The sequence below is a fragment of the Lemur catta genome, chromosome 6 (assembly GCF_020740605.2).
Source record: "Lemur catta isolate mLemCat1 chromosome 6, mLemCat1.pri, whole genome shotgun sequence".
Lineage (NCBI taxonomy): Eukaryota > Metazoa > Chordata > Mammalia > Primates > Lemuridae > Lemur > Lemur catta.
In genome coordinates, this window is record NC_059133.1 from 42,958,608 (window position 1) to 42,974,722 (window position 16,115).

The 16,115-nt window shown below is 36.2% G+C and overlaps 1 protein-coding gene across 1 annotated transcript in view; it reads right to left on the reverse strand.

Annotated features, from left to right (window-relative positions):
- KCNMB4 (potassium calcium-activated channel subfamily M regulatory beta subunit 4) overlaps positions 1 to 16,115 on the reverse strand; it is a 55,232-nt gene that overhangs the window by 26,122 nt on the left and 12,995 nt on the right. Inside the window, exon 2 of the mRNA XM_045555237.1 lies at positions 2,361 to 2,488. Within this exon, the coding sequence (XP_045411193.1) occupies positions 2,361 to 2,488 (128 nt within the window). The remainder of the gene's footprint in view (positions 1 to 2,360; positions 2,489 to 16,115) is intronic.

Here is a 16,115-nt window from a genome sequence, read left to right on the forward strand (position 1 = left end):
ATTCTGGTTACATATTAGAATCCCTAGGATTGATTTTTTTACATGCTAATTAATGCCTGGGTTCAACCAACAGAGATTCAAACTGAATTGGTCTCTGGTACATTTTTTTTTTTAAAGCTCCTCTGGCATAGTTCTGTGAAGCCACTGTAGCAAGTCTCTGGGCTAGAGGTACACACAGAAGACTTTGGCACATGGAAGACACACCGTGTTGCTGGGACTTTTGGTTAGTCCACGACATCCTGGCTCTTTTTCCTTCTTCCTTCCCGTATCTACTCAAGGTACATACCCCTACTCCACGTGCCTTAGGAGACACTGTTCTAGCCCTAACTCCAGGCTAGGTTCTGATTGTTCTTTCTTGTGATCAGTTTAGGTGTAGGTAAAGGAACTCATTCTGAACAAGGATATATGAGGGGAGGTTGACTGTGGGAAGTTGAGAAAAGGTTTCCTAATCCCAAGAAAAATATACCAGGAAAAATAGGCTCTTTCTGCCTTTGGAAACTGCTGGCCTGACTGTGACATCTGGAACTGAAACAACCACATATAACTGTGAAAAGAGCCACCTTGAGGCAGAACTGAGATCTGGAATGGAGCTGTTTTTTGCAGACACTATTACATCATTGCATCAAACAACCCTGATGTCAGTCCACCTGTGGACCTGATGTATGAGTCAGAACTCTGTCTACCTGTAGCAGATGGCATCCCACCTGCTATATAACTAAATCAAATTTGGAGATCAAGGAAAGCAGCCCAGAGAAGGTGATATCTGAGGAAGAGTCTTTAGCAAAGCAGTGAAGAAGCAGGAGAAGCAAATAAAAAGGCATGGATATAAAAGTATATGATATTCTGGGAACTGCACACAGGTCAGATTGGCCACCGCAAAAAGTATAAGCAGGGAGATGAGGCTGGGGAGGTGGGAGTCTAGGGCAAGATCTTGAGGAGTCTTGTATGCTGTGGTAGATGAAATATGGCCGCCAATCCTTTGCAGCTCCTTCTATCAAGAGGTGGAGTCTATTTCAGCACCCCATGATTCTGGCTGGCTTTGTAACTTGCTTTGACCAATAGAACATATCAGAAATGGTATTATTTGAATTCCACAGCCCAGGCCTGCCTCCCCTGAAATGCTGCTCTGAGGCTGCCATGTTGTTAGTGAGGCAATCTAGCCTACTGAAGGTGACAGACCAAGTGGACAGCCAGCACTGACCACTGGGCATGTGAGTGGGAAGGCCATCTGGGACCACACAGTAATTTCAGCTACTGCAAAGGAGCCCAGCCAACCCACAGAATCATAAGAAATAACACACCGTTGTTGTAGTAAGCCAATAGATTTAGGGTGGTTTGTTATGCAGCAATAGGTACCTGGCACATAGGCCATGCTGAGATGTTGAGACTTTATTCTGAAAACTATGAGGTAGACTCATGTGTCAGAAAGATCCCTTGGCAGCACCATGAAGAGTGGCCGTGAGTGGCCCAGGGTGGAGGTGGAATGACATTTTACAGCACTACTGCCTTACTGGAGCTGAGAAATCTGGATCTCAACTAAGATAGCGGCAGTAGAAGCCACAGCAGAGTCATGACAGAGGTACAGTCAACATGATGGTGAATACAAGTAAAAGAATGTAAAGGAGAAAAATGAATTAAGAGTCACTCAAAGCTTTCTGGGTGGGTAAACGAGTGAATGATAGTACCATTCACTAAGAGAGAGATTATGGGAAGAAGAGAAGGTTTGAGCTAACTGTGGTACATACAAGTGAAAATATACAGCAAGGAGTATTGAATACTCAATAGATGTCTGATAAATAAATTAGTGATTAATCTCAGTGGGTACCAAAATGTTCTAGTCCAAGGAACCATCTTTATGTGGTTTATATGGCATAACGAGTATTTTCTAAGTCAAGTTTTAATGGTGTGAACTCATTTTATTGATAGTTCATCAGAATAGAAAGGAAAAGGAAAGATAAGATTTGATGCAGCTTTGTTATATGGGTATATTACAAAAAAAAAAGATTTGATGCAGTTCAAAATGCTGACAAATCTACACATTGTTTAGCTTATACGCATTAATCTGTAACTCTCGGGGAACACTATTAAGTCTACAATGTTCTTACCTAAAGGCACTATCATTTCTTAGTGTATCTGGAGGGTAAACTCTATGACACAAGTTCTTTTTTCCTGTTCTGCAGACGCTTTATGTTTCCCAGCTTATAGAGCAAGAAGGGGTTTCCCCAACTACATGCTAGAAAGAGTTGACGTTATCTCCATGCTGTATATTTTGTCAAATGGGCATAATCTATGACATATCAATGTCATAAATTACAGAGGCTACAAATAATTTCAATATGTACATGTAAATATTGACTCACCTTTGATATTGATTAAAATAGCATGTAAATGGCTGGGAACCAATTTCATCTTTCCAGTACTGTTGCCAATTCATAACACTTTCCAAGTTCTTCTGATTTTCTCTCTTACAGGGAGGGATATAGGAGCACTAACAAAAAAGAACACAGAAAAGAAACATTATTCTATAGAATATTGAAATATAGTACTTAATAGAGAAATGGCATTATGCAGAGAGTAAATCTAATTTAGGCCTACCCAATTTTCAAATACAACCAAATTGAAATTGCTAAACTATATCTCAAATGTCCAATTTGGCACAATGACAGAAAATATTCCATTAACACAATACAGCAAAAAAAGTAATTTTCAGTCGTTAGAGTATAAGGATATTTTATAAACAAATAGTTACAATCTAATAGCAAATTAAAAGCATAATGTACTCCATCTTTTGGGGGGCATGCCAAAAAAATTGGGGGGAGGCAAAAAAAGTTAATTTTTATCGCCAATTCCCATCTATGAACCTTGATATTTTCCTCTTCTACTTTTAACAAATCAAACACATAGCTCTTCTCAGGATCCTGCTCTCAACCACTGAAACTCAAGTTTTCTTTTCTTACATTCTTTTGGACAATGAAAGTGGTGGAAAATTTCCTTTCAAATACATAATCAATGTATTTTGCTAACTGATGCCTTTTCCTAGCCATGCCTCTGACAAAGTAGTTCTCTTAAAGGGACTCCATTACTCTAAGCAATATAGATTCAGCAGAATTGGAAAATTGCTCTTAACTCCAGATGTTAAAATCAACCCTTAGCATTCTAATCCATTTTCTCCAATTCAGTCTTTTATGATGATGACGACGATTCCAGCTTATATTTATTGAGGGTTTACAATATGGCAGACACTGTAATAAATGCTTCACAGGACTTAACTTGTGTACTTTTTGCAACAACCCTATAATGATCTCCGTTTTACAGAAGAGGAAATTGCGTTTTCATCAGCTGTACAACTAGAACAAGATTATGGTGATTTTTATCGCATTCTACTCTCAGATGTTTCACCAACATGTCTTATATTAAAGAGCAGGAAAACGAATATTTGTTTTATAGTATAATTTGAGTCATACTGTATAATTTATAGCATATAATGTTTCAACGCCTTCATATTATTTTCTGGTAAAATTCAACCCCTTTAGCATTACATACAAAGCTCTTCGTGGTGTGATCCCTGCCTGCTCTCACCTTCCCTGAAACCTGGGATGCAGCCACGTAAAGCGCTTGCTCCCCTAATCTGCCATGTGTTGTCACACCTACCTGCTTGGCACAGGCTATTCTCTCTCCTTTTAGTACCTTTTGTTCCTTAACCTCCTTCTTTCAAGATTCAAGTCTGGTGTTACCTATTTTCTGAGAGCCTTCTCCTTCTTCCTCCACAGTTCAGTGCCCCTCATTTGTGCTGCCATAGGAATCACACAGCGTCATACTTGTCTGTTTTATGTTAATTGGCGAGTGAGTTGAGAAGAAGCACTACTATCCTTCCTTTTCTCTACCTTCACACTTACAACCATGTCTGCTGTGAAGTTTCAAAAATGTTGGTTGAGTTACTTAATAATAACACACTTAGATATATTTTTATTCAAGATGATGAAGTTATTTTCATAGTGTTTAAACATTTTTAAAATATATAAACACATTTTAAATTTTAGTGAATTTGGTTATTTTCTATTACATGTAACAAATTCACATTATACAATAATATTTTAATGATGGAATCACTGAATATTTATCCTCTGCACATATCTACTTCTATTAACAACAGTAATATGAAGCTAAAAAATTTCTGTGAAATGATGGATTCTGAGTTCTTCCAAAGCAACAGGTGGACTCAGAAGCAATGGAGACCATCAGATAGGGCTCCAGTCCTATTATTCATTGGGTGTTTGGCCTTGGGCAAATTACTTCCCTTTTCTGGGCTTCAATTTTTCTAATTCTGCAAAATCTCCAAAATAATTTCTAGCTTTACATTTCTATGATTCTATTCTTGTAGGTACACCAAGAAAGAACCCAGCAGACAGCAGGACCACAAACACTGTTGCAGTATTTTTCCCAGAAGAGATCCTGCCCACTGGAGAGATGGCTGGGAACCCTGACTAAGCCAGTATTCCAGCCAGCAAAGAGGAGGAGTGTGACAGGTCCTTCCTTAGGGGCCTGTACTTCATATTAGAAAAATGTTCATATGGGAAACCATGATTTTCCTGTTGCTTACTTCCCATAATGTGTTGGATATTTTCTTTCCTTCTATTGGAATATTTTTTTCTATACCACAGTCAATTAGTTTATAAAGTGAGAGGTGGTGACAATTTATTGTGCTCTTTCTAGGAAGGAGAAATTTCCAGATTTGGAGGCTGGAGGTAGAAGCTGTGAAGTGTGAAAGCCTAAAAATTCATTAGAGCCCTTTTTGCAATGGGTATACTTGACACAAGAGGCAAATTAAACATTTTGGGAAGTAACATTAACAATCAGATGTAATTAAAGCAGATTTTAAATTCTGCAATTTAACTCAGTTTGAATTCTTTATTATTCATTTTTTTTTTTGGGGGGGGGGGAATAGGTTTAAAAGAAATGTCTCTACCACATGACAAACTCTAAGATTTGATCAGGAGAATCATACCTACATGCTTCTGAAAAAATCAGATAAAAAATTCCACTGAATGTGTAAAGATTCGTATTAGGTATGTTGAGGTTCCATGTGGGATTTTAAAAAAAAAGGTTTCTTGTCTTTTGGAAACTTTGAGGTTATATGGATGGATTTTGGAAGCAAAGTACTTATTTACACTGGGGAAAATAACCTGAGATCAAAATTTAGGTATTCTTTTCATGGACTGCATTCTTTCCAAAGAGTATCATAGATTAAATAATCTATGCTTAGAATACTCTAGAAACTTTTTGAAAACCAACATTGCCTTGAAAGGAAATTTTTAAAAGGTTAAACTGTATGTTCTTAAAAGTCATTATGGCTCATTTTGTTAAATCTTGATTCTCCAGTTAATTTTTAAAAAAATTTCTGTGAAGCCTAACTCAAGATCCTCCCTAGATTCCTTCTCAGTTCTACTGAGTAGATCATTGTAGAGTGTCAGAATTTTAAAATAAGTTAGAAATGAAGATTCATAGCAGTGTTCTAGAAAGGAAACTAGGGAATTCAGTCATAGAAGCTCTTTTTCTTTGTAGGTGGTTCAAGTCTGATTGTTTTCCAGGCTTCCTAATAGTTCCACCATGAATCTCTCTCCTATAGGGGCCACAAATAATAACATACCATATCATAATCATCATCATGGCTAACATTTATTGAATACATGTCAAGAATCTCATTAATCCAAATGAGTAAATATTATAATCACCCCCATTTTTTCATGAGGAAACTGAGGGACAGTGGGGTTCAAGAAAACGTTCCCAATGTCACAATGGCAAATGGAAAAACTGGGATTCAGACTGCACAGTGTTCTTAACACACTGCCTTCCACATCTCTATCTTTACAGCTTCCTAGTCTTTACTCTTTGGAGCTTTCTGATGTGGGGCAAAGAGATGCCCTTCTCTCTGCATCCCTCTCTTGGAGAGGTTTTTATTGGAATTGGTGTAGTCCTTCTGAGAAATGACAGGCTGAGGCAGTCTGTTGCAGTCCTTTGTTTTCCCGGTACATGATCAGAGAAATGCATTGTAAGTCTTTGCTTGTTCCCTCCTGTCTCAATTTGGCTTCAGGGTTGGTTTCTGGTGCCATGGATGAAATTTCACTTAGGTAAATTTATAGACACAATGGCTTTGGTCATGGAGGACAATAAGCAATTCTTTGGAGAAATGTCTTCGTACAGTTCTGACCTATTTTGTTTTTCATTTGCAAAGGAAGCATTTCCCAACTTCTAATATCATTATCACCCAAATAACCTTCACTAGAGTCTGTGTTGTTTGCTGCTTCAACTGGAATGAAATCACTTTCTTTAAAGTCAGGAGTAAAAGAGGAATGTGATAAAATATATTTGATTAATGCCTACCTACCTTTTAGAAAAATATTTTTTGACTTGGCATTCATGAACAAAGTTGATGGAATTGATTGAGCTATTCTGAGTAAAACATAAAGTCTTCCACTGAGTTTACTAAGAAAAGACACTATTATCACTTGACGTGGAATGTTTGATTACGTGCATATTATTAGTTTTCCATTATCTTATTTTAGGGTTTATCAAGATTTACAATGCCATTCTTTTTCAGCCTACCACAATGGATTTATATTTTAATAGAATCTTACTTGAGTAGGTTCTTTGTGATAAGTGTCTTGAGAGGATTGCATTTCAATCATTTGGGCAGAGTAGGCAGAATTAACTTCTTTCTTTACTCAGTCATTTAAAAATCATTGCATAAAACATGTGGTCTATTTATCTAAATACTAGAAACTGGGTTCTATGTTAGGAATTATCTAACAAACAGAAATGAACAAACTTTTTTCTCCTGTTTCTTTCTTGACTTAATTTGGTTAGGGAGGGAAGTGTTGAAAGACATAATACTAGAATGGGTTTAGGTGATTTAATAATTTTCAAATAAATTTAGTAAGAAAATGAATTCTTAAAACATTATCTAATGGAACACAGGTTTAATTATGTTTTATATAACCATAATCCCTCATTTTCTGAATGCTTGTAAGAAATCTCTGTGTCAGCTATGATATGTGATTTAACATTTTTGACAATATAAACAAAATCAGAAAAGCACTGTGGAATCAAAACCATTTATAAACTTCATAATGTTTCAAATGCTGTGCGTGCATGTACACACAGGCACACACACACAGAGTCTTTCTACAGGTAGGTTACTTGAACAAACACATGTGAAATTATGTGTCAGCTAAAAAATTAAATTCTAGGGCAGGTGGTCCAGAATGTATATCCACATCTGAAAGCTAAATAAAAACAATCTTACGGAATAACGTGAGGGTTAAATACATGTCCTAGAACATGTGAAAAGCAAGGCTAATTTTGTCAAAGTCTGTTCCACAGACCATTTGGATTGCTTGTCCAAAAGATCCACCCTCCTGAATTAAGACTAGGAATCTGCATTTGCAGTAGCCCTCCCTTTGCCTTGGAATGACAGATTTTCAGAACTGATAATTTACACAACAAACCATTCTTGATTGCTGAGTGCTGGATAGGATACAAAGATTAGATATTACTCACTCCCTTCTCCCTCTTCCTCTCCACTTCCCCAGAAGCATGCAGTGTAGTAATAGTAGCATATGCACGAAACGCTTTCTGATTACAAAAGAGGACAGGCATGTTTTGGCCTCCAGAGTATAAGAGAAGGCTTCACAGAAGAGATGACTTTTGATTTGTGGGCCAGGAAGGTGACATTCCAAGAAGAAATGGAATGTGCAAAGACTCTGTGTATGGATGTTCCAGAATGACTGAGTCATCTAATGTGCTTGGAGGATAAAGGGGCATGGGAGATGTTGTTGGAATATGCCCAAAATATCTGACCTACTACTCACTCAAATATTGTTTCTCTCTCCTTAAATATTTCTGTGAAAATTTGCTCACTACTTCCTAGAGAATACACCCACCCACCAATGCATTGCTCTTTCAGTTAGGATTTACTATCATATGTTGATACTACATCTACATTTTTATAATTTAATAATATTCATTTAACTTCTGTATTCAGGCAGACTGCTAAGGTTGGTGACATTATTAGAACTGAGAAAAGTTCAGAATGACATTCCAGCTTCAAGAGAAAATAGTTCAGTTAGCTTTAGAGTTAGAAAATAAAAACATGCTGCCTTTGATAAAAATAGAGGTTGAATCTAAACAGAAATAATCAGACCAAAACAAGAAATTTTAATTTGGAAGAAGTTCAATAGTTACTATTTATAACAAGCATGACAAGACATGTAAAAATTTGTTCAATGACTTCTGATCATAATTTAAAATCCTTGAAAAGATGGTCAATACTCTTATGACCATGTAGAACACTGAAACGAAATAACACTTTCTTAAATGCTCATGCACACATTCAGATGTGCCTCATTGATAGCACACAAATTCAACATGTGTATGTGTGGTTATATAGTCAATTAAATATTACAACCATACTGTCTGCAGGAAGGGGACCAACAAGCCCAATCTATGACAAGTCCGCTAGAACCAGGATGAATAGATGGTGGTGATAAAAAAAAAAAATTGGTGCTTCCTATTTGTGGCAGAATGTGTTTTCTAAAGATAGCTGCAACAACACGTATCACATTTCACACTCTCTTACAGTATAATGTTGGCTCCTCTCTTGAGAGGTAGGGGGTCTATCTTCTCTCCCCTGGAACATGAAGAAGCCTGTGATTACAGCAGAAATGATTCAGTATGACTTCCAAGGCTAGGTCACAAAAGGTGATAAGCTCCTGCTTGCAACTCTCTCGGGAATGCTTGTCCTTGGGATCTTGACACTGTTCTGTGAGGAAGCCTAAACTAGCCTGTAGAGAGAAATCAAGAGAGGCCTATGTGGGGAAGAACTGAGCTCTCCAGCCAACATCTAGGATCAACTGTCTGGTACGTGAGTAAATGAGCCTTCAGATGGCTTCAGCCTCCAGCCTTTGGATCTTCCAACCAGGACCTCCAATATCAGGGACCAGAGAAAAACTATATTCTTATCTGTGCCCTGTCTGAATTTCTGACCACAGAATTTGTGAACATAATAAAAACGATCTGATCCACAGGGATCTTTGACAGTGGCTAACAGATAACAGGACCTCTAGGATTAAAATAGGTGAATGGCCTTCCAAGGTCCTCCTTGATTTACACACCTGAAATAAGCTGAGGTTGGATGAAATGAAGTCTACGAGTAACTACGACGTAAGGGAGGGCTCCTCATCCAATCTCAGGCCCAAAGCTCCTTCAGTGAAGGTTTGGCGGGGGCCTCGTGGTAGCACCTCAAGTTGTACCTCCTGAAAATCTCCTAACTTTCCCAAGAGAACATGCAGACATTTACCAGAGTAAATGCAGTGGGGACGATTACTAGCTCAAGGAAAATAAAAAAGCTATAGACATGAACAATACCTTACATAGTTAAAATAATTTAATCATTTAATATTAATTTAGCCAAAAATTACAATAGAATCATATTTATTTAAAGAATGAAGGGAGGGACGTGGGGTGGAATGGAATGGTGCAGGAAAGCTAAGTCCTTACATTGCATCACAGGCAGTCAACAGTATCTCAACTGTCTACTTCAGAGAACCTATTGTTTAGAAACATAGAGGCAAATATTACTAGAAAAAAACCCTAAAGATAGTTCAAAGCAGTTGTTTCTGAGTGGCAAAAGGGGTTGGGTCAGAGAATTCCTGTTCCTGGCCCCCAAATAAGGCTATAATACTATTTGACTTTTTAAACTATGTTTATAGAAACAATAGCAAACATTCATTGAAGAGTTACCGTGTGCAAGGTGCTATCCTAGGTGCTTTCCACATATTAACTCCTTTAATCTTTATAACCCAAGGAAACAGGTACTATTATAATTGTCAATTTACAGGTGAGGAAACCGAGGCACAGGGCAGTTAAGTAGGATCTGAAGTCCACTGCTATTTTGAATAAAAATTAATAAAATACAGAATAGATACCCAAAGTAAAATGCAAACAGTGGGAACGGTTACAAGATGAAATGTCTCTCTCTCACTGAGCCTCATCCCTGGCAATTATGCTTAGCAGTCATTGTGCATTAAACATTTTCTATACTCTCTCTCAACGCGGATGTGAGCACGTGCATGCACTTCTGTGTCTTGCTCTTCGTTCTTTCTTTAACCAATATATCATGGTGCTCTCATATCTGCATACAGAGATTTGCATTCTTTTTTGAATTCTACTGCATAGTTATACCAAAATTTATTAATAAGTCATCTAATGAAAAACATTAAAGCAGTCTTTTGCAGTTATAAACAAGAGCAATAAACTCAAACTACATACGCATGCACATGTGTGAGAACAAGAAGAATAAAAGGGCCTATCTATACTTTCAAAAAGTATAATTGTGGTATTCCAAAGAGACTGCACAAACTGCCCTTTCATCAGCAGTTTATGAGACCATCTTTCCCCATCTACTTAAAAAACAAAAAACTGGCTATAATTAAACTTCCTGATGGTGAAATATGGGGCTTGTTTTAATTTACATTTTTAAAGCCAGGGTTTCTTTTCTGCAAACTGAACAGCCATGATTTTTGCCCATCTGGGTCATTTTTCTTACTGATGTGTAAGAGTTCTTATGTAGTTAAAAAAAAAAATTAAATCTTTATCACACAATGCCAAATGTCCCCCCTCATTTTGTCTGGCTTAATTTGTGGTACATTTGCTTCATAGCAATATGTAATTTTTATGAAATCAATCTGTGAAAATTTATACAATTCAACCCACTTCAAAGACAGACTCATTATCTATAAAGACATATATTGTAATCACTGAAATAAGACCACCACTATCATGTTGTCTCAGACTTACTGGTTCCAAAAAATTTTTTAGAAAATGTAGAGAAGCAAAAATAAAATTTAAAACCTCTGATACTTCTGTCACTGAGATTACTATTGTTATTTAATGTTGGATTTTAAGTAAATATCTTTAAGAAAAGCTGTCCTATCATTTTTATCTGCATATGTATGTTATTATAGGTTTTTGTTTCAGTGTAATTTCAAAATTATAAAAAGAATTTGGAAGTTTTCCTTATTTCTATGTTCTCTGCCATAGTTTAAAGATTAAAGTTATCTGCTTTCATAGAATTGACCTTGAAACACTGTTGTAGTTGTTTGAGAACTTTCTCCATTCCCTTTACAGTAACTCTTTTTTTAGAAATCTCTATAAAGATTGTTTTATTTTAGAATTTTAATTGTTCTAGAGAATCACCATCTCATCCTATGGTTTCAAATTTATTGGCATACAATTGGTCAAATTAATTAACTTTCCCTGTATTTCTGGTTATCTACTCATTCTTGTTTCAGATTTTGTTTTTTTGAAGAACACTTCTTTGGTAAATAAACTTGCTGAAGATTCATACCTGAATTTATCTTTCTGAAAATGAGGACAATTTTGCACTCCTTGAAGATGCTCAGCATATCTCCAATGGGAATTCTGAAGCCCTACAAAATTTTAACGCCATAAATTTGTGCTGTTAATTTTCTATCCAGCTGTTCTGCCAAATCAAATAAATGTCAGTTGAAAAACACTGAAGGGCAAGGTATTTGACATTAACCAGAAGAAAATACGCAGTACATCACACAGGCACGGCAGATAAAGCTAAGTGAAAGAAAGCTTAACAGATCCAGGTGATAGATGCTACCACAAATCTGAAACACATCCCACCACAACACTGTGTGCCGCCCTCCGAAGACTGCAACAGAAAGTAAGCTCCACCTCAGCAGGGGCTTTGTTAAGTGCATTCCCAGCACTTAGAATGGTGCTTGCCACTATTCTAATACTCTAATAAACACCTGGTGAACTACTGATTCTACAGTTTGCAATGGAGTCCCTAAACTCTTTCCTCAACTGTGAAATCCTCCCTGCTTGACACCTCAGGAACTACACATGCAAATACCAAGATTTATTTACTCCACAGGTATTTATAAATAATACTTGCTTGGAATATTATATACATATATATCATCTATAATCCTCAGCCTGTGAGGAAACCAAGGATCAAGAGGTTAAGTGATTCGCCTACACGTGCACACTTAATAGGAGGCACCCAGACTCAGCCACGCCAGCCTTTTCCATTACACAAGACAGCTTCTCAAATGCCTGCTATGTGCCCCGCTCTGTCCTGGACTCTGTTAAGTGGAACCTCAGATGTTCCCTGAAATGGGGACTGGGGGAGAGGCGTTTCCGTTCCTCTATTATTGTGGTGACTAAAGTTGGTTAGGTGAGATGGGTGTACAGGCACAAACAACACCATGGTTTTCTAAGGAGGTAGCTTCATCTCCAAAACACTGATTCTCTCAGTTGTATTATTTAGTCTTTTCCCGTGTGTTTCCCAGAACATTTAACATAACATTTCTGGGTTTTCTCTCATTACAAAATTAAGCCATCTTTATTGGGGAAAATTTAGAAGCTACAGTAGTGAAAATAAAATTAGTGGTAGGTATTTTTCCATCTTGTCACTGATCTTTTATCTTTGTATATAGTTTCTTTTCATATAAAAATTTTAAACTTACATGGACACTGAAAGTCAAATTCCACATCCTCCTGCATTTTTCTACTGAAGGTGTATTAATGTTATTTGCCAAAGAATAATGTGTATCTTTTGTAGCTAAAAAGAGAAAATTATTAATAAAACCACACTTAATGAATAGAGCTACCAAAAAAAAAGGAAGAAAATTAATGGTGTGTACATATATAAATATATAAACACAAGGACATATTTCACTTTTTTAAAACATGGAATTACACTGTTTCATAACTGTCAATAACACACCATAAACATCTTATGGCAAAAATATATTTCTACAATAAATTTAATACATAACATTTCATCATATAAACGTGTATCTATTTAATAGTAGACATATTTACAGTATACACTTACAGTAGACACACTATTATAATAAAAATGGTACCCTATTATTGAACATTTAAATTGTTTCAGATGTTTTGTAATTTTATATGATGCTGGAAGTAATATATTTACAGCTACATCTTTCAACAACTCCATAATTTTTTTTCCTTAGGAAGTATTGCCAGAAGTAGTATTACTAGGTCAAGCAGTATGTATATTGTACTGGGATGAATAGTGTCCCAATCAAATTCATGTCTACCTGGACCCTCAAAATGTGATCTTATTTGAAAATAGAGTTTTTGCAGATGTAATTAGTTAAGATGAGGTCATAGTAAATTAGAATGGGCCCTAACCCAATGACTCCTGTCCTTATAAGAGAAAGAAGAATGTGATACGGAGACAGACACACACACAGAGGGAAGAAGGCCATATGAAGACAGAGGCAGAAATCAGAGTGATGCAACTGCAAGCCAAGGAATACCGAGGACTATAGGCTATAGCCATTAGCTAGAAGAGGCATGGAAGGATGTTTTTCTAGACCTTTCAGGGGGGACATTAACCTGCTGACTTTGATTTTAGATTTACAGCCTCCAGAACTGTGAACGAATAAATTTCTGTCATTTTAAGCCACAGTTTGTGATACTTTGTTATGGAAAACTTAGGAAATTAGTTTTTTTTTTGAGACAGAGTAATGCTCTGTTGCCAAAGCTAGAGTGTCATGGCATCAGCCTACCTCACAGCAACCTCAAACTCCTGGCCTCAAGCAATCCTCCGCCTCAGCCTCCCAAGTAGCTGGGACTACAGGTGCATGCCACCACACTCTGCTAATTTTTCTATTTTTACTAGAGATGGGGTCTCACTCCTGCTCAGGCTGGTCTCAAATTCCTGACCTCAAGCGATCCTCCCACCTCAGCCTCCCAGAGTGCTAGAATTAGAGACATGAGCCACTGCGCCCAGCTGGAAATTAATATTAATACATGTATTTTTCAGGATTCTGATGCACATTTCCAATTGCTCCTGGCAATATACTACCATGAGCAGTGCATAAGACTGCCCACATCCTCATATTCTTACCAATGTAATATTTGTCAACTTGATAGGCAAAAAAGGTATCTCAACATTGTATTAATATTTCTTTTACCCCTCAGCTTTATTGAGGTACACTTGACAAACACTGTATATATTTAAGAAGTATAATGCGGTATTTTGATACAGGTATACATTGTGAAATGATTACTACAATCAAGCTAATTAACACATCCATCACTTCACATAGCTATGATTTAATTAATACAGTCATGCACTGCATAATGACATTTCAGTCAACAATGGACTGTATACAGAATCGTGGTCCCATAAGATTTAATATTTTATTTTTACTGTACCTTTTCTATGTCTAGATATACAAATACCATTGTGTCACAACTGCCTATAGTATTCAGTACAGTAACATTCTGTATAGGTTTGTAGCCTAGGAGCAACAGGCTTTGCTATACAGCCTACGTGTGTAGAATACATAGCCTACGTGTGTAGAAGAGTATACCATCTAGGTATACAAAATTGCCTAACAATGCATTTCTCAGAATGTATCCCCATCACTAAATGATGAATGACTATTTCTTTGAACATTAGTGGGAATACACATATTTTTCATGCGTTTTTTCATTTATAATTCTTCACTGAATTGCCTTCACATGTTCATGCCTAGTTTTTTACTGAGAAGATGGTCTTTTATTGCTATGAGTTCTTCATATACTGACTTTTTAAAAAAAAAAAATCCCTGAACTAATCACTGTACATATATTGACTTCTGTTTCATTTCCCTACCATGGTGCAAATATTTGCCCAAATGTGTCATTTTTCTTTTAATTTTTATGTTTTAAGAAATGTGTTATTTTCCCCTTATTATGTCATTAAGTAAATCAGTGAATTCCTTTATAATGTCTATCCTTTTAGAAAAGCTTTGCCCACCCCAGAAAATTACCTATTTACCTATATTTAGTATTTTCATAACTTATTTTTGTACCTTTAAAATTTTATTCCATCAAAACTGTTAATTTTAATTAAATTTGTATTTTATTTTCCAAACAATTTAAAAAATATTCCTAATATGTCTCAAATAAGTTTTATTTAGAAAATTAATATTTTAAAAATATATTTTTCTAAATAATAGGCCAGTTTTAACATCATTTACTGAACAGATATCTCTTTATACGTTATTTGAAATTCTGAAATTTGCAAAGCAAATTTCTCATGATTTTTTGGGGAGGATAACAGCTTTATTGAAACATAATTCATATACCATTCAATTCACCCATTTAATGTATACAATTCAATGATTTTTAGTAGGTTAACAGAGGTGTGCAACCACTGCCACAATTGATTTTAGAATGTTTTCATCACACCAAAAAGACACTCTGTACCCTTCAGCAATCATTCCCAATCCTCCCATGCCCTCCAGCTCTAGGCAACAACTAATCTGCCTTCAGTCTCCAAAGATTTTCTTCCTTACTCTGGACATTTCATGTAATTGGAGTCATATAACATGTGGCCTTTTATGGCTCGCTTCTTATACTTAGCGTGTTTTCAAGCTTCCTCTATGTTGTAATTCCTTTTATACACAAGTAATTTTCCACTGTATAGAAATAGCACATTGTATTTATCCATTCATCAGTTGATGAATGTTTGGTTTGCTTCTACTTTTTGGCTATAATAAATAATGCTGCTATAAAGAGTCATGTCCTAGTTTTTGTATGGACATGTTTTCATTTCTCTTGGGTATATACCTAGGAATGAAGTTGCTGGATCATATGGTAACTGTATGTTTAACTTTATGAGGAACTGTCAAACTGTTTTCCAAGTGGCTATATCTTTTTCATTCTTACATTTTTGTATGAGGGTTCCAATGTATCCACACTCTGAACAACACTTGTTACTGTCTTTTCTAGTAGCCATTCTGGTGGATTTGAAGTGGTAGCTCATTCTGGTTTTGATCTGCATTTCCCTAATGACTAATAATGTTGAATACATTTTCATATACTTATTGGCCATCTGTATACCTTCTTTGGAAAAATATCTATTCATATCCTTTGCCCATTTTTTAATTGGGTTATTTGCCTTGTTGAGTTCTAAGTGTTCTTTACATTTTCTGGATACTAGACCCTTATCAAATATATGATTTGCAAATATTTTCTCTCATTCTGTGGTTGTCTTCTCA